The sequence below is a fragment of the Taudactylus pleione genome, unplaced genomic scaffold (genome assembly GCF_031769625.1).
Source record: "Taudactylus pleione unplaced genomic scaffold, aTauple2 ptg000205l, whole genome shotgun sequence".
NCBI classification, from domain to species: Eukaryota; Metazoa; Chordata; class Amphibia; order Anura; family Myobatrachidae; genus Taudactylus; species Taudactylus pleione.
This window is the reverse complement of record NW_028284607.1, coordinates 3,264,190-3,291,920: the sequence shown is the minus strand read 5'-3', so window position 1 is coordinate 3,291,920 and position 27,731 is coordinate 3,264,190. Positions and strand designations below refer to the sequence as shown.

Here is a 27,731-nt window from a genome sequence, read left to right as displayed (position 1 = left end):
TTCCAAGATACAGTAATCCTACATCATAGAGTAAAAGAGATCATCCACAGCGCTATAACAGCAGTACTTGTATGTAAAGCTTTCATTATTACTGATGTATTTAATGTGGTACCCACACAAATTCAACTAGGCTTTTTTCAGAAGACTATGGGCCAAATGTAATAGGGTGAGAGTTTAGAAAATGTGAGAGTTTAACAGTAAACTCTCACATTGGTCGAGTTTTATCTTCAATATGGGAAAACATCTGGATGAGAGTTTAAATCATGAGAGCTTTTGGAGTCTAAAAACATGCGAGTTTGCATGTTCTCGGACTCTGGCCCTGTTTCAGAGCCGCACACTCTGACCGAGCGCTCGCTCTGAATCAGGGCCGGGCTTTTTTTTTTTTAGAACGGCCTCTTGGCCGCTCGCATAGCTGTGGGTGACCACCCACAGCTATAGCGAGCGGCCATGATGATGGTCGCGATGGTCAAGACTATCGCGACCATCGGGCTTGCGACGAGACCCTTGTGGTAGGGTCTCGTGGCCGCAAGCCCCAGAGAGTTTTAGGCTCTCACAGAGCCGGAATCTCTCCACTGACATCACTTGTGATGTCAGTGGGGCCGCCCCCAAACGCGAGGTGTTCTCATGGGAACGCCTCTGTTTGGGCAGCCACCCCCCCGGCCCGCCCACCAAAGGGGGTGAGCTGTCACTCAACATCGACAGCTCGCCACCTTTGTTGCGAGACCTGGAGCGATGGAGTGCCCGTCGCTATCCGGGTCTCGCGCATGCGCACGACGGAGCCGGCTCCGTCGTGCGCATGCGCTCTGGGCCACCATCGACCCGGTTGCGAGCACTCAGTGCTTGCGACCGGGTCTGAATCAGGCCCTCTGTTACATTAGCCGAGTTTAAAAAGTGTGAGAATTTACTGCTAAACTCTCACATATTCTAACCTCTCACCCTATTACATTTAGCCCTTTGTATTTTCATAAAATACAGCCTTTTTACTCATTCTAACTCGTCATGTAAAATGTGACTAAAATTACAAAAGTGTTTTTACACTGAAGTTTCAAGAAAGTAACCCAAAGCATACTTATTTTTTTCACCAAAAATCTTCATTTGCAAATTTTTGCCATCTCAATTTAAATGTGTACTAGCAATACAAGCCATATCATTATTTAATATAAGAGACCTACCACACTAAAAGAGGGGACCCCTTTTTTATTTTAGATAATTTAGCCACTGCGATGGCATACGCAGCTTGAGTATTCACTGAGTACGACAAGACTTGCAATTTCTGAAACAGGTTAGATCTTCTGTAATTCTGCGTGAGGGGCCGATGTTACCGATGTAAACGCAGGACTGCGAGGTCTTATGGATGTATGAAAGCGGTAATGGGCGTCTCTATACTGGCTGAGCAGTTGCAAACATTAGCTTATTTTTACAGCAGAACTACTTGCGTAATCGCAGCTGTGATCGCAATAGAGATCCGTAATGAATCAGGCCCTTTATCAACTGCATATCAATTGGAATAAGTCACCATCTGGAATGTACTGTCATTTACTGTATATTGGCAAAACAAAGAGACCACTGAAAACAAGAAAACTTGAACATACAGTACTTGTACTATCAAAAATATCAAACGAGACCATTCTAGATACAAAACCCTTACAACTATAGCCAGACATTTTCAAAACCACTAACATAGTAATCCTAGTGGTCTGATAGCATTTGGAATTAAACAAATTTTACTAGGGATTCGAGAAGAAAATCTCTATAGTGAGCTTAGAAATTTGAGACCAAAATGATTTTTCTTATGGATAGCCTTTCCCCAATGGGACTCAATTAAGAGAATAGCTATTCTGCATTTATATAGATCAATTTCTTTGGACTAATAAAATGTAGTTTGAGCTACTTATTTATTATTTGCTCTTCCACTCTTCATATTCCATGATACACTATGGAGGTGATTCAGCTTGGGACAGAATTGCAAAGCTGCAATTCCGTCCTTCTAAATATGTAAATGCAAAAACTTGCGTGCAATGCTGAATTAGCCCCATTATTTACCAAAAGATCATTGAATAACAAAACCCTTAATTACATTCAGTTTACACAATTGCTCTTTGAGACTATCCTTTTGAAATGCTCACTATATATGTATGATCATCTAGACATCCACATTACAGGCCAAATGTAATAGGGTGAGAGTTTAGAAAATGCGAGAGTTTAGCAGTAAAACTCTCACACTAATACATTCATCGAGTGGTATTTTCAGTACAGGAAACACCTGGATGAGAGTTTAAATCTTGAGAGTTTTTTGAGTATGGAAAACATGCAAGTGTGCATGTTCTGTGACTTTATAACATTGGCTGAGTTTAAAAATGTAGAGCATTTTGTCTCACATTTTCTAAATTCTCACCCTATTAACATTTGGCCCTACATGTGTTATTGGTTTATTTTTGTAATTATACAAGTACTCCTTTTATTTTATCAATTAAATGTATTTAACCCCTTGCCTGGCACTAACGCAAGGAATGTGACTGCAGCCAGGAATATGTTACCTGACCAGGTCATATCTCTTGTGTTAGTGATGCTTCTTCGGATCCCCCTTGTGTAATGGAGGAAATCCATACTTCAGATTTCCTCCTCCTCCTCAGGCTCCCTGGTGTTATGTAACTGGATACTTTTAATGAAGGCTAAGCAGTCAGGGTGCATAGTGAAATATAAATGGTTTAATGAAACAAAAACAAAGTCCAGGCAATGCAGGAAAACCAGGAGTGATATTTGAACCCGACTGGAATCAGTGGCTTGAACTGGACTGGAACCTGTGGTGAAATTAAACGCAAATAGGATACAAAAATACCCATATGCTGCCGAGTGGATGAGTCAGAGTCACATGCAGCAAAAGGAGGAACATCTTGCAGAGACCCGGCTGACTGCATAGATTACAGGCTGGCGGTAAACAGACTGTAATCAAACAAAGGCAAAAAGCGACAGAGTAGATGAGACAGACTCACAGACAGCAGTGGAGCCGCAGTGTGCAGAAGTCCGGTAGATAAGTGCAGGTTCAAGCAATGGAACACAATCCAAGGAAAACAATCAATGACCAGCAAAATGAATGGTGAGGAGCAGAAATAAATAGTTTATGAGGCAGGTGCAGACAGAGCCGGCCCTAGGCATAGGCATTATAAGCAAATGCCTAGGGGTGACTCAGGAATCCCAGGGGCATCCGATGGCTCTGCAGCATCATACCTGCACCACCCGTGCCGGAACTATTGCTCCCTGACAGACGACAACTACTGTGTGTAAATGACTTGAGTCTTGAGCAGCCTGCTAGTGCTGGGGCTGAATGTAGGGGGAGCTGCAGCAAAAGCTCGCAGCCCCTCTAAGGCAGGTCTCCTATCATTCTTTCTGCTGCATGCTGCTGATCCTGAGGGCTTGCTGCCGGTGCGGGGTGACACCTGTCAGATACTGAGTTCTTCTCCTTCCCCAGCGCTCTGGATCTGCACTGCAAGTGAGTACGAGTGCTAGCGGGGGTGGAAGGTGCCTGTGGGAGATGACTTTTACATCTGTTGTATGTATTTGGCTCAGGCTGGCTGTATTTGAAAGAGGTGTATGTGTGTGCCTGTGTAGGCTTTGTCAGGGTGTGTGTGTCTGTGTCAGTGTGTGTGCGTCTGTGCATCTGTGTCAGCGTGTGTGCGTCTGTGTCAGCGTGTGTGCGTCTGTGTCAGCGTGGGTGCATCTGTGTCAGCGTGGGTGCGTCTGTGTCAGCGTGTGTGCATATATCAGCGGGTGTGCGTCTGTGTCAGCGTGTGTGCGTTTGTGTCAGCGTGTGTGCGTCTGTGTCAGCGTGGGTGCATCTGTGTCAGCGTGGGTGCATCTGTGTCAGCATGTGTGTGTATGTGTCAGCGGGTGTATCTGTGTCAGCGGGTGTATCTGAGTCAGCGTGTGTATCTGTGTCAGTGTGTGTGTATGTGTCTGTGTGCATGTCTGTGCATAGATCCCCTTCAGTATTTGCACCTGGGAGTGACGTGCAGTGATGGTGGAAGTACAGTACCATGCCCATACAGTCCACAAAAAGAAGAAATTTGTTCGCTCGCCACAGGTTTTTATTCCCCCTCTGTGGCCACGTGGATATTAGGGAATGACGTTGGACAGTAATTGATGATGTCAGGGTACAAGTACCGAGAGTTGATGTGGAGGGGGGGGGGGGCAGATGATGGCGTGACTGAGAGACGATGCAGGAGAGGGAAGCGATGGTGTGCTAACAGACGACTCAGGGGGAGATGGTGTGGCTGAGAGACACAGGGGGCAGGAAGTTACACAAGGGGCACACATCTGGATGAAAAGCTGTTGTATGATGATGACCTTATCAATATTCCTACACAAACAGGCATCTTCCGGACGATGTGACCTACATGAATAGTGAATACCGAAGATACATTTCTTCAGAGGTTCCACTTTGTGAGAAACCACCATATAGGTAAGGTGCATATGTAAAGGAATGTTCCCAGAGTGACAAGAAATGGGTGGCATGTCATGTTTGCACGCCCCATTTAAAGTGACCACGCCCCTTCTGTTATTTGACCTTGACCACTTTTTTGCCGCGCGCCTTCCAGTGCGCAAATATTTGTGCCTTATGTATACATGTGTGTGTGTGTGTTTGTGGGGTAGGGGGACTGGGGGGCACAGTTCTTCTTCTGGCCCTGGGCTCCAGAGATCCTAGGTACGCCACTGATATGGGGGGGTATTACTACTGTATATGGGCACCACTACAGGGGCATTACTATGTATGTGTGTATATATATATATATATATATATATATATGTGTAGGGGTAGGGGGCACCAGTCAAAATTTTGCCTAGGGCACCAAATTGGCAAGGGCCAGCTCTGGGTGCAGATTATTAAACAGGGGAGTGAGATTAACTCCTGCATGTGAGGAAATTTTTTTAGCAGCACCTCTGGTGGTACAGAGATACTGCAGGCAAGATACAAATTAAAGGACAGAGGCCATCATTAAGAGACGTTCGCAAAATTCGAGCACTCGCTCTGAATGTGGGCGGCCGCTTGTTTTTTCAAGTGCGGCCTCCTGGTCGCTAGCTAAGCTGTGGGTTACCACCCACAGCTTTAGCGACTGACCAGGTTGATGGTCGCGATGGTCAAGACCATCGCGACCATCGGGGCTTGCGACGAGACCCTAAGGTTGGGTCTCGGCAACCGCAAGCCCCAGGGAGCTTCCTGCTCTGATCGAGCAGGAAGCTCCCCACTGACATCACTGCTGATGTCAGTGCAGCCGCCCACAAAGCGGCAGGCGTTCCTTAATGAAACCTCCCCTCGCTACGCCTACAAAACAGGGCGAGCTGTCGATCACCATCGACAGCCGCCCCTTTTGTAGTGAGCTCCGGAGTGAGAGAATTTCTCTCTCGCTCCGAGGCTTGCGCACGCGCAGTGCGGCTGCTGCGATTGCGCAGGGCCTAAACATCGACCCACTTGCGAGCGCTCAGCGCTTGCGAGCGGGTCTGAATGAGGTCCAGAGTCCTAAAGCTGGGTACACAGTAAACAATTTGCAAACGCTCCAATTTCGTTAACGATTTACCTTGAACCCCCCGGAACTCCTGAATTAACAAAATAGTGCATACACACTGTGCAATTTACTAACAACCAAATATTATATCATTCATCATTAACGACTTCATTGGTGAGAACAGCCAGGTAACCTTTAGTAACCTAGTGATTCTCACCATTGAAGTCAATGGTGGGAACCGTTCATTGGCTGAGAGACGAGGAGGCTCGCCTCTCCCAGCCAATGAATGCTCAGCACCGGGATTTCTATAGAGAAATGCAGTGGCTGAGCTGTCATTCGGGAAGTACCGTCCTTAGAGGATGGTACTAAGTTTGTGGGTCGGAACTTTTCATTTTTTTTAAGAAGACGTGGATGGACAAGAGGACCAGTCCAAGGATTGAAGGTGAGTATGTGTGAGTGTGTATGTGTGTAATAAAACTTTACTTTCACAGTGTGTGTCTTGTCTTTAGTTCACCTGCAAAAGTATTGTTAAAAAAGAGCGAACCAATAATGCCCTGCATGCTGGTACTTGTGGTTCACCAAGTACCTTAGACGGCATGGCGCGTCTAAGGGCTGTTTAACGCGCAAGGAGGCTAGATGTATGTGGACATATCTGTCATTTATGTCGTTTTCACCATCTTCTATATGGGTGTGGGGGGGTGGAAACTTTAAGTAGTTAAGTGTAGTTTTGGGGGTGATGGGGTTATTTTGGGATCCAAGTATTCCTAGGTTGGGGTTAGGTTGTACCAGTTGGGGAGATTGGGGGAGGGGGGGGGTTAATTTGGAAGCATTTGCTTTTGATCATTTGAATGATATCAAATCAGAATAGTTAAAAAATCTGAAAAAATATCTGGCGATTTTTATGTTAGCGAATTACTATTTCAGTTGGTTTTATCTTTGCCCCATATTTATATTGGCTCTATGTCACATGACGCCTTTGGGTACTGGGTAGACTATCCGTGTAGTTTATGGGACTTACATATCCCTGTTATGAATATTATGTTATTTATTGTTTCCATATCCATTGATTGAATCTGCTTGATAACTTGGTATCTGTAACTTTCAAAATTAATTATTGTATGGAATCTTCAATACTTCAATAATTATTACGCATTTTGTTTACAAAAATCATATCACAGAGCAGACGCCATTTGCCTCCTCTTCCCAATTAATAAAATTAGACTGCAGAATGGACACAGATGCCACCTCCCAATTAAAAAAAGCAGACCCCCAGATCTCAAAATCCTCCATGTAGTGTGTGGCCGCTTGCTGCATGCATATGGCTGCTGGGTGTGTTGCAAGCAGAGAAAGTTGCTCCCTGGCAGCTCTAATTGTGGATTGTACACAATCAGAGTAGCCAGGCAGCATTATCTACCTATCTCCCCAGAAGCTCCATAGACACCAGTCCAGGGGCAGATGCCCCTTGGCCCAGTTTGCCCCTGCTCGAAGGCTCCTGGAAATGTGGGGCTCTGGGCAGCTGCCCAGTAGGCCCATATATTAAGATGGTACTGGAGTTGGATGAGGCAGATTTACCACTGCTGCACTGTACAGCCTGGGGTTGTTTTAATCATTGCATCTGAAACCCATGGTTAGTATTTGATGGAAGCATGCTGCCCATTTGTTATTTGCTTAACTGTGATATCATTTACATCATTAATAGTGTAGAATAAATCCCATACTTTCCTAGCTAGTTAAGAATTCAAGTTACAGTTTGAGTACTTGGAATGGTTGTGCATGACAAGAAATTCCCCTGGAAATGTGCTCTTTACAGCACTTGATCTCATTACAATAATCTAGCTCCACATAATGAGGTGCACCATTGCACTTACTCCCTACTTTGTAAGAAATGTCTTCTCTCAACCCAGCTTTCTCCTCTGCCTATGGACACCTCTGCTCCTTTCTGGTCACCTTGCTCCCTAAGCCTGTGCACTGTGGGTCACAAGTATTTACTCTGTGAAGCTGCTACTTTGAGCGTTATAAATAACCTCCAATGTTCTGAAGTAAGAATTGAAAACAAATTTAAAATGTGCATTAAATAACTTTACAATTCAAACATTTCTGTGTTTATCACTCCCCAAACCACAAACCCAATAACTGTAGGACTGATTTGCATAACAAGGGACGTTCCTTTGATGTGAAGAATATATAAGGACCCACTATGTTGGTTTCAATGAAAGATCTGCGCTATGTCTTGGACTCTACTCCACGTTGCCCTTGTGGTGTTTTGCACACGTAAGAAATATTGGGGGAAAGCAATAAGGCAGAGTGTATCCAAACGACAATAGATGTATTACAACTTTTAGTGTTGGATATACAAGAGAGATCAGTCTATGGTTATAACAAAATGTAAATTGGGCTTTTAGCATAGTAAAATATAACCTATTAACAGCAATTCTTAATGGTTTGTTTCTCTGTCTCCTCTAGGTTGCTGTGCCCAGTATGTGCTGACCCAGCAGCCCATGATCAGTGCATCCCTGAATCAAAGGGTCACCTTGTCCTGTCATTTAAAAACAGGCACTATTGCAGATTCAATTTACCCATACTGGTTCCAGCAAAAACCTAATCAGACACCTAAGCTCTTTATATATGATACCAACGTACGTCCCACAGGAATTCCAGATCGATTCTCCGATTCCAAATCTGGTAGTTATGTCTATCTGACCATCTCTGCGGTGCAGGCTGAGGATGATGCCACTAAAGCTGAGTACACATTTATCGATGTGTACCCAGTCGACCTATCGTGCGATGGGACTTGGCGGGGGCCCCGGCATCGGCAACTGCATACACACTTGCCGATGTCGAGAGCGACATGGTCTTCACTGATGATGACGCCCGTCGGGCCTGTATGCAGGTCCAATGGATGATGTTGCTAATGATGTGCGGGAGTGCGGATCGTCAATGACATTGAGGGTATAAGGAGTTATGATGAAACGGTTACAATATTACAACCAATAAACGCGTTACGGATCTGAGGACTGTTGTGCATGCTGATCCACCATCATTGTAATCTCTCAGTGTTAAGCGCTTTAATCACGGGGACTCTTTCTGGATAATAAGTTACCATTCTTGGCTGCCGCTAGCTGCTGCATTCTCCTTCATCTACTGGCCGTGACGTGTTGCTCCCACGGACCTGGCTCCACTAACATCGGGTGGCTGCTGTCTGAAACATCTAGGGGAGCGTGATTCACTGGGAACCTGCACCACTGCCGCTGTTTCGGGATACCATTCATAAGCGGAGGTGAGATGCATTCACGGCAGTGAGGCAGAACATATTATCAGCAATTGGCTAACAAAGGCATTTAAATATCCTTGTCCCATATCAAATGGATGTATATGCAAACATACCGGATTATTGAGAGACTTTTTGGTGGACTGCTTATTTTTATGTGTTTCCTATAAAGGAAATTATATATGTGTATATTATATATATATATACACATATATATATATATTAGGGGTGAGCGGGTTCGGATTTTTGAAATCGGAACCCCCCCGAGCCCCCCCGATCCGAGGCCGATCCGAGTCAGGCTCGACTTTTCCCGCCTGACTCGGATCTGAAATCAAGGCAAAACGTCATCATCCCGCCTTCCGAGTCTCGCGGGTTTTGGATTCTATATAAGGTACCCGCGTCGGTGCCATTTTCTCACTCGGCTGTGGACAGTGAAGAGGGAGGGTGGGAGTTAGGGCTGGCTGGGCTGTGTAGTGTAGTGTAGTGCAGTGTAGTGTTGTGTTGTGCTGCGCTGTGCTGCTGTTGTCCATAGGGGCTGTGTCCACTCCTCCAAAGTCCATAGGGGCTGGCTGTGTTGTGCTGTGTTGCTGTTGTCCATAGGGGCTGTGTCCACTCCTCCACTCCTCCACAGTCCAACCATAGGGGCTGGTTGGACTGTGTTGTGCAGTCAGTTGTCCATAGGGGATGTGTCCACTCAAAAGTCCTGTGCAGTGTCCCAGTCGTAAAGGGGTGCTGTAGTGTTGTCCAGGGGGTGCTCTGTCCATCAGGGGTGCTCCCCCAAGTGCAAAAAAAAATAATATTTTTTCTGTCTTTGTGAATTGTGTGCGCAGTAGCCGCACGTGCATCAATAAAGTAGCGGCAAGCGTGCGCCTGTGTCATAGGTAAAGGGCCAGCTGGCTTGACCATTAAAGGGTGCTGTAACCCCCAAAGTGCACTCCAAACCAAATAAAAAAATATTTTCAGTGTTTGTGAATTGTGTGCACTGTGGCTGCATCCTCAAAGCAGCAGCGCCAAGCGTGCGTCTGTCTGTTAAAGGGTGGTGTAACCCTCAAAGTGCGCTCCACAAAGAATAAAAAATTCTTTTTTTTCTGTCTTTGTGAATTGTGTGGGCTGTAGCTGCACGTGCATCAACAAAGGAGCAGCACCAAGCGTGCGCCTGTGTCCCATAAGTAAAGAGCCGGCTGGCTCATTTCTTAAAGGGTGGTGTAACCCACAAAGTGCACTAGTCTCCACCAAAAATAAAAAATAATTTTCTGTGTTTGTGTGCGCCTTAGCAGCACGTATATATCAATATAACATAAATGGAGGACCAAACTTTCTCCGATAAAAATAAAATAGGGAAAGATCAAGAACCACTTCCTCCTAGTGCTGAAGCTGCTGCCACTAGTCATGACATAGACGATAACATGCCATCAACATCGTCTGCCAAGGCCAATGCCCAATGTCATAGTAGAGGGCACATACAATCCCAAATGACAAAGTTCAGGAAAATGACCTAGAAAAAAACATTTAAATCATCTGAAGAGAAACGTAAACTTGCCAATATGCCATTTACGACACGGAGTGGCAAGGAACGGCTAAGGTTTTTCCCTATGTTCATGACTAGTGGTTCAGCTTCACATGACGATGGAAGCCCTCCTCCCGCTAAAAAAATCAAATGAGTTAAGCTGGCAAAAGCACAGCGAAGAACTGTGCGTTCTAAGAAGATATCACAAATCCCCAAGGAGAGTCCAAGTGTGGTGGTGGTTGCGATGCCTGACCTTCCCAGCACTGGACGGGAAGAGGTGGCTCTTTCCACCATTTGCACGCCCCCTGCAAGTGCTGAAAGGAGCACCCACAGTCCACTTGCTGATATGCAAATTGAAGATGTCACTGTTGAAGTACAACGGGATGAGGATACTGGTGTAGCTGGCGCTGTGGAGGAAGTTGGCGAGGAGGATTCTGATGGTGATGTGGTTTGTTTGAATCAGCGGAGACAGTTGTTGTCCGTGGGATGAACAAGCCCATCATGGTCATGCCTGGGCAGAAGACCAAACATTCCACCTCTTTGGTCTAGCAATATTTCTATCCAAATCCGGACAACAACTGTCTTGCCATATGTACCATATGTAAAGGTGAAATAAGTGGGGGTAGGGATGTTAACCACCTAGGAACATCCTCCCTTATACGTCACCTGCAGCGCGTTCATAAAAAGTTACTGTCAAGTTCAGAAACTTTGGCTAAGACCGTAAGCAGTCCAGGGACACCTAAATCCCATTGTCCTGTTGTATCCAAGCACCTGCAAACCACACCATCAACTCCCTACTCGTCAATTTCCTCCTTAGTCAGGATCGGAAGTAGTCCTGGAGGCCATGTCACTGGCATGACTGACTCTCCTATCTGTGATTCCTCCGGAGGATCCTGCATTGCTATGCCTACTGCTGCTGCTGCTGCTGTTGCTGCTGCTGGGAGTTGTTCATCATCCCAGAGAGGAAGTAGGAACACCACTACTTTTACTAAACAATTGACCCTCCAACACTCCTTAACGAGGAGGATGAAGTACGACAGCAGTCATCCTGAAGCAAAACGTATAACTGAGGCGTTGACTGCTATGTTGGTGTTAGATGTGCGTCCGGTATCCGCCATTAGTGCAGTGGGATTTAGAAAATTGATGGAGGTAGTGTGTCCCCGGTTCCAAATCCCGTCTAGATTCCACTTTACTAGGCAGGCGATACCGAGACTGTACAGAAACGTCAGAAAAAGTGACCTCAGTGTCCTGAAAAATGAGGTTGTACCCAATGTCCACTTAACCACGGACATGTGGACAAGTGGAACAGGGCACACTAAGGACTATATGACTGTGACAGCCCACTGGGTAGATGTATCACCTTATGCAGCAACAACAGCAGCGTCACCAGTAGCAGCATCTCAGAAACGCTAGCTTGTTCCAAGGCAGGCTACGCTGTGTATCACCGGTTTCAGTAAGAGGCACACCACCGACAACCTCTTAGAGAAACTGAGGGAAATCATCGCCCAGTGGCTTACCCCACTTAGACTCTCCAGGGGATTTGTGATATCTGACAACGCCACCAATATTGTGCGGGATTACATCTGGGCAAATTCCAGCACATCCCATGTTTTGCTCACACAATAAACTTGGTGGTGCAGAATTTTCTGAAAAGCGACAGGGGCGTGCAGGAGACGCTTTGGGTGGCCTGAAAAAGGTGTGGCCACTTTCGCCATTCAGCCACTGCGTGCCGAAGACTGGAACACCAGCAAACACTCTTGAACCTGCCCCGCCATCACCTGAAGCAAGAGGTTGTGACGCGGTGGAACTCAACCCTTTATATGCTTCAGAGGATGGAGGAGCAGCAGAAGGCCATTCAAGCCTATACATCCACCTATGACATAGGCAAAGGAGGGGGTATGCACCTGACTCAAGCGCAGTGGAGAATGATTTCCGTGTTGTTCAAGGTTCTACAGCCCTTCGAACTTGCCACATTTGAAGTCAGTTCAGACACTGCCAGCTTGAGTCAGGTCATTCCCCTCATCATGCTTTTGCAGAAGCAGCTGGAGAAAGTGAAGGAGGAGCTAAGACAGAGCAATTCCGCTCGGCATGTGGGACTTGTGGATGAAGCCCTTCATTCGCTTTGCCAGGATTCCAGGGTGGTCAATCTGTTGAAATCAGACCACTACATTTTGGCCACCGTGCTCGATCCTAGGTTTAAAGCCTATGTGGTGTCTCTCTTTCCGGCCAACACAAGCCTGCAGAGGTGCAAAGACCTGCTGGTGAAAACACTGTCAGCTGAAGCGGAACGTGACACGTCAACAGCTCCTTCGTTTTCTCCCACAATTGGGGCTGCCAGGAAAAAACTTAGGTATCCTAAGCAACCCGCTGGCGGTGATGCAGGGCAGGCAGGACCAAGTTTGGACATCTGGTCCGGACTGAAGGACCTGGCAACAATTTCTGACATGTCTACTGTTACTGCATATGATACTGTCACCATTGACAGAATGGTGGAGGATTACATCGGTGATAGCATCCAAGTAGGCATGTCAGACAGTCTGCACCTCTACTGACAGGAAAATGAGGCAATTTGGAGGCCCCTGTACAAACTGGCTCTATTTTACCTGAGTTGCCCCCCCTCCAGTGTGTACTCCGAAAGATTGTTTAGTGCAGCCGGGAACCTTGTCAGCGAAAGGCGTAGGAGGTTGCTTCCACAGAAGATGATGTTCATAAAAATGAATTATCAACTCTTCCAGGGAGACCAGCCTCCAGAATGTACAGAGGGACCTGTGTTGGTGGATTCCAGCGGGGACGAATTAATACTCTGTGAGGATGAGGATGTACACAACACTGAAGAGGGTGAGGAATCGGTGGATGAGGAGGATGAGGACGACATCTTGCCTCCGTAGAGCCAGTTTGTGCAGGGACAGATTAATTGCCAGCTTGTTTTGTCGGGGTCCAAATGAACCAATCATTTCAGCCACAGCCATGTGACAGACACTGGCGATGAAATGATTAGTTTGTTAAAGTGTGCATGTCCTGTTTATACAACATAAGGGTGGGTGGGAGGGCCCAAGGACAATTCCATCTTGCACCTCTTTTTTTTCTTTGCATTATGTACTGTTTGGGGCCTAGTTTTTCAAACTGCCATCCTGTCTGCCACTGCAGTGTCACTCCTAGATGGGCCACGTGTTTGTGCTGCCCACTCGTGTCGCTTAGCATAGTCATCCAGCTACCTCGGTGCAACCTTTTGGACATAAAAACACTATTGTGAGGTGTGAGGTATTCAGAATAGACTGGAAATGAGTGGAAATTAAGGTTATTGAGGTTAATAATAGCATAGGAGCAAAAAAACCCACACATTCTGTGATTTTAGCTGTTTTTATGCTTTTAAAAAAAAAAAATACAGATCCAAAACACAAAACCCAGAACCCAAAACACGGAAGGGTGGTTTTGGCAAAACCAATCCCGATCCAAAACACGAAGAAAGATCCAGATCCAAAATCAACAAACACAAAACACAAAACATGAAAAGTGGCCGGTGCACACCCCTAATATATATATATATATATATATATATATATATATATATATATATATATATATAATATATATATATATATATATCTTTTTATTATATTTCTCCCATTATATATATATCTCAAGCATCAATTTTGCCTTCTTGCTTGGGCTATTTTGTGTTTTTACACTAATGAATTATGTTGAATTATATGTTCTAGCATTTTTTAATATATTAAATTAATCTGTCCTTATCCAACTTTTGCGCTCTCTATTGCTTTTTTATATAGTTATGAGAGACCACTGTGGTTAAGGCGTTATGAGAGACCCAGCAAAAATATCCTCCTAATGTTTCCTATAGTCATTTCTGCACAGCCTATTTGTTTTGCATTATAAAATATACTGTTTTAGCATTGATATATTATCATAATTATAATCTGTAATATTTTTTAAATAATTTTGTAGATTGTGACAATAAGATAGGGTCTGCTTTGAACCATAAGCAGCTTTGCAACTTCTGAGCAACCGGTAAATGGAGTCTCAGGGCCATATCCAATTAGACGTGATAAAGCGAAAAGTTGACATCGGTGAACTTTTTGCACACTTCGGGACTTTTGGGGCAAATTTTTCGCATTTTTCGTCTATTTGCGTTCCCATTTTTGGAATTATCCTATTACAAAAGACGCGATGTGGCATTCGCCCATAAACGGTCAGTGGTGTAACCTGTGAAATCTGTCTGTACCCCTTAAAAAGGCTAACTAACATAGGAAATCACTTTAGAAGTGTATTAATGGCCCTAATAAAAGTATTTTGGGTTCTTAAATTGTGCCAAATGGCTGCTATATGCATTTTTGTGTAATAGTGGAAAAATAAATGATAGCTATAATTTATTTTTATAAAATAAATGCTACAGTTAAAAATTGGGGGTACAATAAAATGGGTTCAAGTATGTTTTTGTGTCATAATAGTGCACTTTTAAATTTTTAAAAAAATACAACTGGTGCAGTGACCTGTATTGTTTAAAACACATGTTTCATCCATACAGCCCCCCAAAATACCAGACCCACTATTTCATACCCATTTTCCTACACTATTTAATTGCGCCTCAAAAATGACATCATTATTGGCCAAATTAAGCTATTTAAAAAATATTTTTAGCCCAATTTGTCATTAGGGGATGTGTCGAAAGGGTTCTGAACCAAGTCCCCACATTTTTAGTCCAAAATAGGGGTTTTGCACATCTTTTCACCTGCTCTGAGATGGTGAAAACTTTTTGGCAGTTATTAGTCTATAGAGTATTCGCATGTGCGAAAAGTTCGGCAATAGGATTGCACGATACGCATTTTGGGGAATATTCAATTAGATGCAAAAAGTTGCAAAGGTTTCACCTGCCGTACTTTTCGCCGACTTCACGTGTTTTGGAGGCGAAAACTTTTTGTGTGCGGCCCGCGATTCTCCCTATTCAATTCCAAAGGATGCGAAAACGGAACCCAGCGAAACTCAAACAGGCGAAAAGTGCTGTCAGATTTGGGGAAATCAGCCTAAGATGCACTAACGTTGGGGATCAATGTAGTTGCCCCTGAATAGCCCTACTGAAGCTATTTGGGGTACTTAAATGCTCTCAATAGCTGCTAATTAGAGTCTTTGCACATGTGGTGAAGAATATCATTTAGCAGTTTTATTTGTAGAAAATAACTAGTCCCAGCAAATTTGGGGTACATGAAAATGGGTGCAAGAATGCTTAAAAATCGCAAAAGTGAACTTGAAAAACGCACCTACAGCAAGCAACCGCAATAAAAAAAAACTCCCCATACTTGCAGACCCACCAAAAACTTAGTTCGCTAGTTTTTACAGAGAACACCCCAACTTTGTAGTTTTTCCCACCCATTTTTCAAAGTCATTTTTTGGGGTGTTCTTCAATTTTTTTGACACAGTTAACCTTTGGGGGCCTGTCCCAAGTGTGCAGGGTGGTTTCCCCACTTTTGCACCCCAAAACCGCAATTCTGCACTTTTTTCCGCCTGCTTTCATAGGCATATCTTTTTCGCCTATACCAATGCATTGACTTTCCTGGTAGGTGAAAAGTCTTTGGAATTCAATACGGGGAGTTCTCGCTTAGCGAAATGACATAATTGTCAAAACTTTTTAGCCGAAAACGGCTTATCGCGGCTAATTGAATATGTCCCTTTGTGAGAAAACGTTACATCAGCGAAAACGTTTCACAAAAACAGGGCTTTTCGCGTCTAGTTCGATGTGTCCCTCACTATGAGGAGTCTAACTATGAGAATGTTCCTCAGACGCGGGGGCTCTCGTGCTCTTGCGTGACCTGTAGGTCACGCCTGCACACTAGTTACACTGCTCCGATAGGAGCAGTGAAACATTTCTGGGAGACAGCTGATTTTGAAGAATTGCTTCGGCGCCTACGGCGAGTTCAAATGTTAATTTCGGGGACCCCGATAATTAACATGATGAATAGAGCCCTAATAGTGTAGAATATATTCCTTACATTCCCAAATCTGAGTTAGTTTAGAATTCAATGTAAATTTTGAGGACTTGATTGTGCATGACAAGAAATTCCCCTGATAATGTGCCCTTTACAGCACTTGGGGGCATATTTGCACATGGGAAGTCATGCGGGGGAATGGGGGGTTGGGTGCGATCTCGCTGGTTTGTCGGTAGCCAGTTGAGTTGCATTTGCAGGCACATTTTCACTGTGTTTTTTCCAAAAAATAAAGAGAGAAGTGTATGGAGGGGATTGCTTTATCACAAGCTCTGTCCCTGCATGCTTATGTTAGTGCATTCATGTTACTGTATATTTCCTAAATTCACAATGCAAATTTAGTCAAAAATATCACACTACAACCGCATTTTAAATGCAGATTCTAGTAAATAGGGGCCTTGATCCCATTACAATGATCTAGCTACACATAGGGCTCTATTTCTCAATTCTTTTTTTTTACTAAAATAATGTGAAAAATTGTGTTTTCATGAAAAACTACTCCAAGCCCTTTAATAAATTTTTTAGAAAACAGCTCACACTTCCCCTACTACCGCGGGGGTATCACAGGGGGTGTAGCAGTAGCTGGCGCCAGGGCATGCACAGCATACTCCCCAGGTGAAGCCCGGGGAAGAGAAACAGTAGGCTTGCGACAGGGATGGTGTGCATAATTAAGCTCCACCCCCTTGGCAATTTTCCCCAATTTAGCTAGGGGACGGGGCTAAATGATGCGATTCTACGGGGGACCCACGATCGCTGCGGAAATTGTCCCCATTCTATCCACTTCACTAGGAAGTGGGCAGAATGTGGAAGAAATGCCTACTCAACCGGGGGTGCGGGGGGTTACCCCAAAAATCGGGAGCCTCCTGCGACTTCCTTGAGAGTAGGCATGTATGATGAAAAATACCATGAGAAGTGTGCCAAGACAATTTGCAGGGACAGAGCTTTATCATAAGCTCTCCCTGCAATGCGGATGTTAGCACATCCAAGTGATATTTCCTAAATTTGCATTGCGAATTTATGCCCGTTTTCAATTAGTTTCAAACCACCGATACTTTTTCACCTGCCGTACTTTTCGCCTACATTGTGTATTTTAGCCATAGAAAGTTATCGCGCGCGCCCCCATGTTTCGCTGTATTCAATTCCAAAAGACGTGAAAACGCAACCCAGTGGTTGCAAACCAGGGGAAAAATGCTGTCAGAATTGGGGAAATCAGCCTGTCACCCCCTAAAAGATGCACTAACATTGGGGATACTTAAGTGGTGAAGAATAGCATTAAGCAGTTTTTGTTGGTGAAAATAAGTAGTCCAGTCAAACTTGGGGTACTTGTAAATGGGTGCAAGCATGGTTTAAAGCTGTTAAAAAACGCACATGAAGCAAGCGTGTGCAATCGAAAAAAACACCTCACCCATATTTGCAGACTCCCCAAAAGTCTATTTACGCTAGTTTTTAAGTTTGTACCCCCACTTTGCACTTTTTCACCCCCTTTTTCAAAGTGCTTTTTTGGGTGTTCCTCCTTTTTGTAGTTTTTTTTTAACGTAGTTATCCTTTGTGGGCTGTCCCAAGGGTGCTGAGTGGTCTCCCCACCTTTGCACCTCAAAATAGCAATTTTGCACTTTTTTTCTCCACCTATTCAGAGGTGAATCTTTTTAGCCTATTACACTGCATTGCGTTTTCGCGTAAGCGAAAAATGTTTGTAATTGAATATGGAGATAAGTTTCCGCCTGGCGAAAAGAAACAATCGGCGACACTTTTTCGCGGATACCGACTTTTCGCGGCTAATTGAATACGGGTTTTAGACGAAATATCACACTACAACTGCATTTTAAATGTAGATTGTAGAAAATAGAGGGCATAATGAGGTGCATACTTTGTAAGAAATGTCTTATTATTTATTTATTTATTACCAGTTATTTATATAGCGCACACATATTCCGCAGCGCTTTACAGAGAATATTTGTCCATTCACATCAGTCCCTGCCCCAGTGGAGCTTACACTCTATGGGGGTCATTCTGACCCGCTCGTGAGCGGCAGGACGCTCGCAAGCGGGTCGATGTTCCCCACTGCGCATGCGCACGACGGAGGGAGCTCCATCGTGCGCATGCGCGAGACCCGACGAGTGACGGGCTTTCCATCGCTCCGGGTCTCGCACCAAAGGGGGCGTGCTGTCGATGTTGATTGACAGCATGCCCCCTTTGGTGGGCGTGCCGGGTGCGTGCCTGTCTGAAGCCGGCTCTGATAGAGCCAAAATCACTCCACGGCTTGCGGCAGGGAGACCCTACCGCAGGGTCTCCGTCGCAAGTCCGGCCATCGCGACCATCTTTTTGGCCGCTCGCATATGCTGTGGGTGGTCACCCACAGCTATGCGAGCGGCCAGCAGGCCGCTCCAGTTTCATGGAGGAGGGCCCTGATTCAGAGCGAGAATCAGGCCCTATATTCCCCACCACATGCTCACACATACACACACACTAGGGTTAATTTTTGTTGGGAGCCAATTAACCTACCAGTATATTTTTGGAGTGTGGGAGGAAACCGGAGCACCCGGAGGAAACCCACGCAAGCACAGAGAGAATATACAAACTCCACACAGTTAGGGCCGTGGTGGGACTTGAACCCACGACCTCAGTGCTGTGAGGCAGTAATGCTAACCATTACACCGTCTGTGCTGCCCTTAACACAACTTTTTTGTCTTCCCTCAACACAACTTTCTCCTCTGCCTATGGACACCTCTGCTCATTTCTGGTCATCTTGCTCCCCAAACCTGTGCTCACCAGTGTATGTAAGGACAGCTGCATTTGTGCATAACAATGTCCACTGTGGGTCACAAGTATTTACTCCGTGAAGCTGCTACTTTGAGCTTCATAAATAACCTCCAATGTTTTTATGTAAGAATTGCAAACAAATTTAAAAGGTGCAAATAAATAAGTTTATAATTCAGGCTTTTCTGTGTTTATCACTCCCCAAACCACAAACTCAATAACTGTAGGACTGATTTGCATAACAAGGGACGTTCTTCTGATGTGAAGAATATATAAGGACGCACTATGTATGTTTCAATGAAAGATCTGCGCTATGTCTTGGACTCTCCTCCATGTGGCCCTTGTTGTGGTGTTTTGCACACGTAAGAAATATTGGGGGAAAGCAATAAGGCAGAGTGTATCCAAACGACAATAGATGTATTACAACTTTTAGTGTAGATATACAAGAGAGATCAGGCTGTGGTTTTATACGAATATGTAAATCGGGCTTTTAGCATAGTAAAATATAACCTATTAACAGCAATTCTTAATGGTTTGTTTCTCTGTCTCCTCTAGGTTGCTGTGCCCAGTATGTGCTGACCCAGGAGCCCATGATCAGTGCATCCCTGAATCAGAGGGTCACCTTGTCCTGCCATTTAAACACAGGCACTATTGCAGATTCAAATTACCCATACTGGTTCCAGCAAAAACCTAATCAGACACCTAAGCTCTTTATATATGATACCAACGTACGTCCCACAGGAATTCCAGATCGATTCTCCGGTTCCAAATCTGGTAGTTATGCCTATCTGACCATCTCTGCGGTACAGGCTGAGGATGATGCAACTTATTATTGTCTAATGTGGTTTAATGGTGCAACAACACCTCACTGTGGTTAAAGAGTTATGAGAGACCCAACAAAAATATCCTCCTAACGTTTCCTATAGTCACTTCTGCAGTTTACTTGTTTTACATAATAAAATTATACTGTATTTTAGCATTGATAAATTATCATTATCATATCCTGATAATCTTTAATATTTATTAAATAATTATGTACTATAGCCATGCAAATTTCATTCCATACATAATATCCTACCATAAATGTAGTCTTTGCTAATGAGTAACACGAAAGGCTTACCTCTGTGCATCCTACACTGAGATACAGTAATTATACAAGTATGATCGGGCCAATATGACAATTTCCTCTATGAAGCCTATGGGGCATATTTTTCGGGGGATACCCGCAAAATGCAAGTATTTCCTGAATGTATTACAGGGGTTCTGCAGCAGATAATGTATATATATAATATATATATATATATATATATATATATATGCGCTGCGGTTCCCCTGTTTCCAATCGCAATAGTAGCCCCATAAGTTTCTATGGGGGTTGCTATATTGTACGCTCCGTTAGCTAACGCGATCTTAAAATGGCATTAGTCATTGTAGTCTATGGGCTACATATCACATATTTTACTGGGACAGGAATACTCCAGAATCCTTTCCTATTAATAGCCACTTGCGCATGTGCAGTCGGATGACTGGGCATGCATAGTGGACCACCTATGGCACCACAGCACATAGTAAAGTGATCGTTGATGAGCTGCGGGGGATACTTAACACCAGAGCAATTCATCATTGCTCCGGTGCGGGGACATCTGCTGTGAAAAGCAGCTATCCCCATGATTAGTAGTGCAGCTACAGAAGTAACTGCGTTACTTGCCTGTCCCCCGATGCCGCTTCCACGTAGGCATGACCTGAGGTCATGCATGTGTAAAGTCGCCAGGGAGGCAGTGAGGAGGCGGTGGAGGGGGGATTCGCTTGATCCCTCTGTGCATCCGCAGAACTCCGGCTCCTATGAAGGACCGCGGCTACGTGAACAAGCACCATCTGAAGACTACCAGTCGGGTGGCAGCCCTCAGAGGAGAATTGAGGTGACACTTAAAGTTGGTGGAGCTACAAGTTGGGGGGAGGGGGACAACCCTCAGAGCAGAGTGGAGGTGAGCGACACTTCATTAACCAGCCGGGGGCAGCTTGCACCAATCATCCAGCCGGCTGGGTTGTGAAAGATGTGATGCGGTCTTGGCCCTGCCCACCCATGACAGTGGGCGAGGCTACAAGGGATTTCACCAACTTTCCAGTTGGCCAGTCCGAGTCTGTGGGCAGTGCTCTACTTACTTAAGCCATTACCCCTGCCTCCTAGGCGTGATGTCATGATTTCACGGGTATAGGGGGCGGAGCCGGCACAAGGTGGCAATGTGTTCTCTTATGGCTCTGGATAGTTGTCAATAAGTTTGTATCTTCAGTTTGAGAGAACTGCATGATTAGTTAATAAAAACAAATATTTAACTGTAAACCTGCATTGGAAAATAACACACTTACATACAGAGATAGATGGGAGCTGGAGAACCCTTTATAACTTCTTGTGTTTTGGAAAATGCCTCATTCTTTGCACTCTCATTTTTGCTGGCAAGTTCTTAAATGTGGACAAACGTGGCCAGAGGGTTCCTGCTCATACAGGCCTAACAACAAAGTTTCAAATGTGGAAACAAAGCTGGAATGGTGGTGGTGCAATACAAACAGGTGTCACAATAAAATGGACACCAGACTACTCTCATTCACAACATTGTAATTGTATTTACATTACTTACTTTTCCATTGCAGCACAGAACTTGAGTTGCAATATGTACATAATTTCAGGTTGAGTATCCCATATCCAAAATACTTGGGACCAGGGGTATTTTGGATAAGGGAATATTCCGTATTTTGTAATAATTGCATATCATAATGAAATATCTTGGGAATAGGACCCAAATATACACACAGAATGCATTTATGTGTTATACAGTATACACCTTATACACACAGCCTGTAGGTAATTTTATACAATATTTTTAATCATTTGTGCTTTAGACAAAGTTTGTGTACATTGAACCATCAAAAATCAAAGATTTCATTATCTCAGTCATGCCAAAATAATTCTGTATTTCGGAATATTCCGTATATCGGAATATTTGGATATGGGAGACTCAACCTGTATATACATCTCTTAAATCATCTTCCTGCACTATTCTTAGGTAGCAGTTTCTCAAAAGGTGGACGTGTTGTGTAGTTTAACACACTCATATTTTAGCCTGATAGGCTCTCCCACATTTTCTACAATGAGGCATTCATCTCTCAGCCACTGGCTGTGCTGCGTGGTTCCCCTGTACTTCTGTATGTGTCTCTCTCACACCTACTAACTTCCCCAACGCTGACTGTTTCTTCTCTGCTTGTCTTATAGCCAGTTTGTCTCTAATTTTTGGCTCTACCGTATGAGCCACTGAGTTAGCAGCTGTAGTGTGCAATACCTCCTATCAGCAGCAGACTCCAGCCCTCACAACTGACAATCACCAACTGTCACTGTTTGGCTTATACTCACCTGGTACCTCTTGTCCATCCATTAATCCAGGGGGCATGACCTCTTGCTCTCTCTAAAAAGGGCAGGGTCGGCTACAGGCACGCTCAGAGCGTGTGGACGCACAAGGGCACCGGGGTCTGGGTGTAAAAGATCCCCACCCTCCTCCCAACCGCTGCCGTAATTATTAATCTCAGAGGGAGGGTGCAGTGAAGGAAGGGGCTGAGGGCAAGCATGGGACGGCGCAGGGTGCCGAGACACCTAGCACCGGCACTGAAAATGGGTGTTACACAAATTACAACTAAACTTATTTTTCCAAGTTTATTGAACCTCTTAATCCAACAGGCCATATTTTTATTTGAATTCTTTATCGTGAATGTTTCAATTGTAACTGGAGCAGATTTTCGACTGACTCCTACGGGAGTGGGCAGCCAGGTCGGCACAGAAGGGATGTGTCGGAATCAAAGGTGCACAAATCACATCATCAGCCCCGTCTAGACTGTCCACTTTTAGATGGTAAGCGGGGTGGGGTTCTGGGAGCGCGGGGAAAGCAGGGGAGGGGTGCGTGGGGAAGGTGGCCAGACTGGGAGACTTGCCCTCTCTTGCGGGGGGCCATTGCTGGAGAGTTGTCAAGTGTGAACTGGAGCCATATCTCCCTTACAGCAAAGACTATTATAAAATGTATTTAAACCTGCAAGTCAATCACACCCACCATAGGGTTATATCCATCCAAGCAATAGTCTACTGATAGTCTCCTTCTGCTAGCATGACGAGGGCCAAACTCAGTGACCCTGCTTTTGTCAAGCACACACCACAGTAAGATGATTTCCACTGGGACAAAAATGTTTTTTGAGTGTTTAGTTCCTGACAAGTCCCATAAGTACTTTAAGCCCCAGACCAGAGGTGGGGGGTCTGTACAAATGGGTGCAGCTACATGCTGAAAGAAAATGCCTGGCACCTGGTACAGACAGAAGAAGCTTCACAGTCACTTTGTGTTATAAATATCAGAACATCTGGGCAGCATCTTCTGTGTCTTCCTCCCAGCCACCAGACAAATACAGTACACATAGCTGTTCTGCAGTATCTGGCTATGTTAGGCTAAAATAAATGCTGATTTGTGGAGGACCCTGGCCATCCATCCATCCAGATGTCTCCACACACTGATTGGTGGATGGATGGAGCTAGCCAATAATCATAAATTAGAAGACTGCAGGGAGAGATGTTGAGGGACTGAAGACACAGTGAGGATGTAGCATGTTTGGGCCACCCCTTGTCTATCCGGGGTCTCATGTATTAAAAGGGAAGGAATGTTTTCACATCTGGGGCATGATTGTCAATGAGGGAGGAAGGAGATACAGATTTGGTGTATAATTTGAGGTTTGAAGTATGATTTTTATTGAGGGAGGTGTGTGTGTTCGTGTCTGTGTGTGTTTGTGTGGTATATTCTGGGTAGAGATGAGTGTTTTGGTATTTAAGAAACCCGAACACAGCCAAACTTGGGGGGTCTGAGTAGGGTCAAGTCCCGGCTTGGATATTCTTCTGGCAAGTAATTTTCCTGGAAATGTTGGATTTTGCATATTTTGGATTGCATATACAGTAAGAGTCCTCCCCGTGATCAGAGTGTATAGGGGGAGGTTGTGGGCTTGTTGGTCTTTAAAACAATTCCATTAGGAGGACAGAGAGAGTTGTAGTAGTAGGCAGATGGGGAGTAGGTGGGAAGGGTGACTGGCTGCAGGCATCTTTGTCACTGTGTGTGTATGTGTGTTTGAAACACTAGCTAGCAACAACTGTAATCCAGTGCACTGCAGTGCAAACAGGCTGCTATATGTTTATCAGACATTGTAGACCTGTAATCTAGTGCTGCAAACAGGCTGTTGTGTTTGTGTATGTTTTTTGCTGGTGTCAAAAATATTGTAAGTATTTTATTATAATTAAATGAAAATTGTATTTTTTTTGCTAGAGTGCGTGTTTCATAGATAGCTACATTATTACTGTACCTAAAGCTATGTAGACATGCCCTTGACAGCTGTACCACAAAAATAATAAGTGGAAAAAGGAAATTTTTTTCTGGTGTCAACAAAAATGACTAGTCTTTCAGTCTTTTGATAAAGTTGCATGGAAAAGTTCACAGTCCCTCATTTCCCTATCTCATTGTATGTTCCCTTGGTGTGGTAGCAGTTAAGTTCAACTACAGTAGCTTAACTCCTGTCCTGGTGGAAAAAATAAAATCAATCATGGACAGGGTCGCTGGAATGGGGAGGGGGGGCGACTAACCCCCCCAAACATGCAGCCTATTCCTATGATGCACAGCCCCTGCCTCCTGCTCCCCTGTGGTGCCGCCTACTCTTCCTTGGTAGTCCCACCCTCCCCTTCTTCCATGTTTGCAGGCCTCCACCTCCCCTATGCTAAGGCTCAGCCTCCCCCTCTCCCCTCTCCTCTGTGGTTCCATCTCCAGTCCTTACAAGGCAGGCACCCCAGTCTTAGCAGAGACAACACACAGGCTACCATTGTCTGCTGCTACATTACAGAGAAGACTAGGAGCATCACTGTGACAACAGTCCAGATAAAAGATAATCAGACCCAGCAACAGGCTGGAGTGCTTTAGGGTATAGTTGAGGACAGTTAATAAGTATGAGCGGGCCCCATTATGGGTTGGAGGGGTCAATGTGTTATAGTGTTAAGTTGAAAGGGTTATTTATTTTGTTGGCTGTAATTAAGATTAAGGAGTTCTTTTGATTATACTTAGGGAGGTAATGAGAGAGTTAATAATTCTGAATTCAATTAATTGATACTTGAGGGTTATGTGGGGTACACATCTGGCTGATTCAGCGGCCGGCCGAGCACCTAGCCAACTAAGCCAACTGTTTTGGTAAGCATACACAATTACCAATCGGCTGCTCAATATGTCTGGCCAAAAATTACGACTGAGCGAGCATTTAAATTTGTCTGCCCAGTTGTGATGTCATTGTAGGCAGTTCCTGTGGCCAGAGGCAGATGCACACATTATATCTGCAAGATATTACATCTACCATGCTATACGGCCAATGCAATATATCTGTCAACAACGTCATTCACAGATATATCATGTGTACACACAACGATATATTGTTCGGTGTGTAACCAGCATTAATGCTGGTGATGAGGGAGCTGTGAGATGTGTTATATTATCTACTGCTTTTGAACAGCTCTCCTTAATATACAGTATCTTTTTGCAGAATTCAACCCTTTTTATGGTTCAGCGACTGGAGGAACAGCAACAAGCCATCAAAATGTACACATCATGCCATGACATAGGGAGAGGGAGGACATGCTTACTGCAGCACACTGGAGAATACTCTCAGGTTTATACAAAACTACTGAAACCATTTGAAAGTGTAACCAATGAAATGAGTTCAGACACTGTCAGCCTGAGTCAGGTCATACCTTTAGTTAAACTACTAGAAAAACAGCTAGAGAAGCAGAAGGAGGAGATGAAACTAAGTAATTCCGTTAAGCATGTTGAACTTGAAGATCAAGTTCATTATTTATAAATGCATATAATATCTTGCAACTGAATCAGTACATTTTGGCAAGCATGCTTGGTCCTAGGTTTGATGATGAGTCAACTCAGTACAACAGAGTGAAACATTATGACATCTAGTCAGGTTTAAAAGAATTGCCTACATATAGTGACACCTTCATCATGACTCAGGGGCCTGATTCAGAGATGTACACTAATCACACAAATGCTGTGTCTTTGTATGCAGCAATAGTGTGATAATATCCTAAAGAAGCAGGGGGTGTCTTGTGTAAATAGACACCTCCTGCCAGCTTCTTTGATCTGTTGCTGCATCCAAAAGACACAGATGAGATAATCTGTGTGAACATCGGTCATCTGAGTAACCTTCAGGTTACTCAGGATGACCAGGAAGTTCTTGCTGTTGAACCCAGTAAATCTGTATGCAAGGACACAGCCATTGGCTTTAGCACACCCAAAAAATGGGGCCAACATGCCCCCATTTTCTACAATGCTGCCTGTTGCCACCCCTGCTTTTCCACCAAACAGCCGCAGCCTGTCAAATAGGTTGTGTTGTCCAGACTACTATGAGCAATCTAGCGGAACAAGATCTGCACATGCACAGTATGGCATATGCAAATGCATTGATCTCACCCCATCAGATATGCACATATGCATACATTTCTGAATTAGTCCCTCAGTCTGATACAATATGGATCAATTGAATGGTGGAGTATTTAATAATAATGTACAAATTAGCATCTCACACAGTTCCTTTTAATACTGGGAGGAAAAAAAGGCAATTTTGAGCTTGTTGAACAAACTAGATATGGTGTACTTAAGCTGCCCATAATCCAGTGTGTACTTGGAAAGAGAGTTTATCACAGCCAGGAACATTGTGTGTGATTAGCATAGGAGGCTACTTCCAAAAAATGTGGAAAAATTGATGCTCATTAAATTGAACTAAAACAAATTATATTAGGAAGAGCTTTGCCACCAATTACAACAGAGACTGCACCAATGGATTCCAGTGGGGATGAGCTAATATTGTGTGATGACATTAACTACAATGATGAGGGTTATGATAATGACATCTTGAACTTTGAGCCTTAAGCACATTGGTATCTTGTTGGCTTAAAGCCCATTGTTATCTTGGTTTAACCAAATCACAAACTTGTTTTCTTTTGTGGCTACCCAAACAAACCAAGCACTTCAGCCAAAAAAGTGGCAGTACCAATTGCTGAAGTGCTTGATTTGTTAATAGTGCATGTTCTTTTTAACATACAACATATTGGTGAGTGGAAGGACCCAAATACAATTCCATTGTGCACTACTTTTCATTATGGGCTTTGTCCAGCTTGAGTTTGATGGTGATATTGTTTTGTACTTGAGTTTTCTCTAGCAGCAATCACCTGTACTATCCTAAGGCCTGTGATTTGTTGTTTGGATTCAGTTTGCATTTGGAAGCTTGGTTTTTAATAATATGTTCTATGTTTCCAATTTACCACAAGTAAGATTTGTTTGTTAATGAGGTTCTGGCATATGGATTATTAGAGGACCTGATGATGGTATACAACAGGACCTGGTGGAAACTTGTGATATGCATCTAGGAGGGATGATTCTGCTGGGACCGAGTCAGGCTTAGGTCATTGTCACTTTCACTCCTATGCCATTTTATCTCCCAGAGGCACAGCAGTTGACATTTAAATTTGTTTCCCACTCTCTTGTGACCCCTCCCTTAGCGTCATTGTTCTCGTACATGGTTCTGTCTTCTGTTGTAAATTTTGTTTCTGATGCTAACATTCCATTTTTTCCATATCTGCG

General features: G+C 44.2%; 1 protein-coding gene and 1 long non-coding RNA gene across 2 annotated transcripts in view; both read left to right on the top strand.

The window, feature by feature from the left end:
* The window catches only part of LOC148517966 (uncharacterized), a 34,492-nt gene extending 14,420 nt beyond the window's left edge, over window positions 1-20,072 (top strand). Inside the window, exons 4-5 of the long non-coding RNA XR_015879237.1 lie at window positions 7,965-8,778; window positions 19,585-20,072. This is a non-coding gene — a long non-coding RNA (uncharacterized LOC148517966). The remainder of the gene's footprint in view (window positions 1-7,964; window positions 8,779-19,584) is intronic.
* A 675-nt stretch (window positions 20,073-20,747) lies between these two features.
* Window positions 20,748-27,731, top strand: part of LOC148517965 (uncharacterized) — a 38,142-nt gene continuing 31,158 nt past the window's right edge. Inside the window, exons 1-2 of the mRNA XM_088477938.1 lie at window positions 20,748-21,014; window positions 25,753-25,891. Coding sequence (XP_088334064.1) covers window positions 20,748-21,014; window positions 25,753-25,891 — 406 coding nt within the window. The remainder of the gene's footprint in view (window positions 21,015-25,752; window positions 25,892-27,731) is intronic.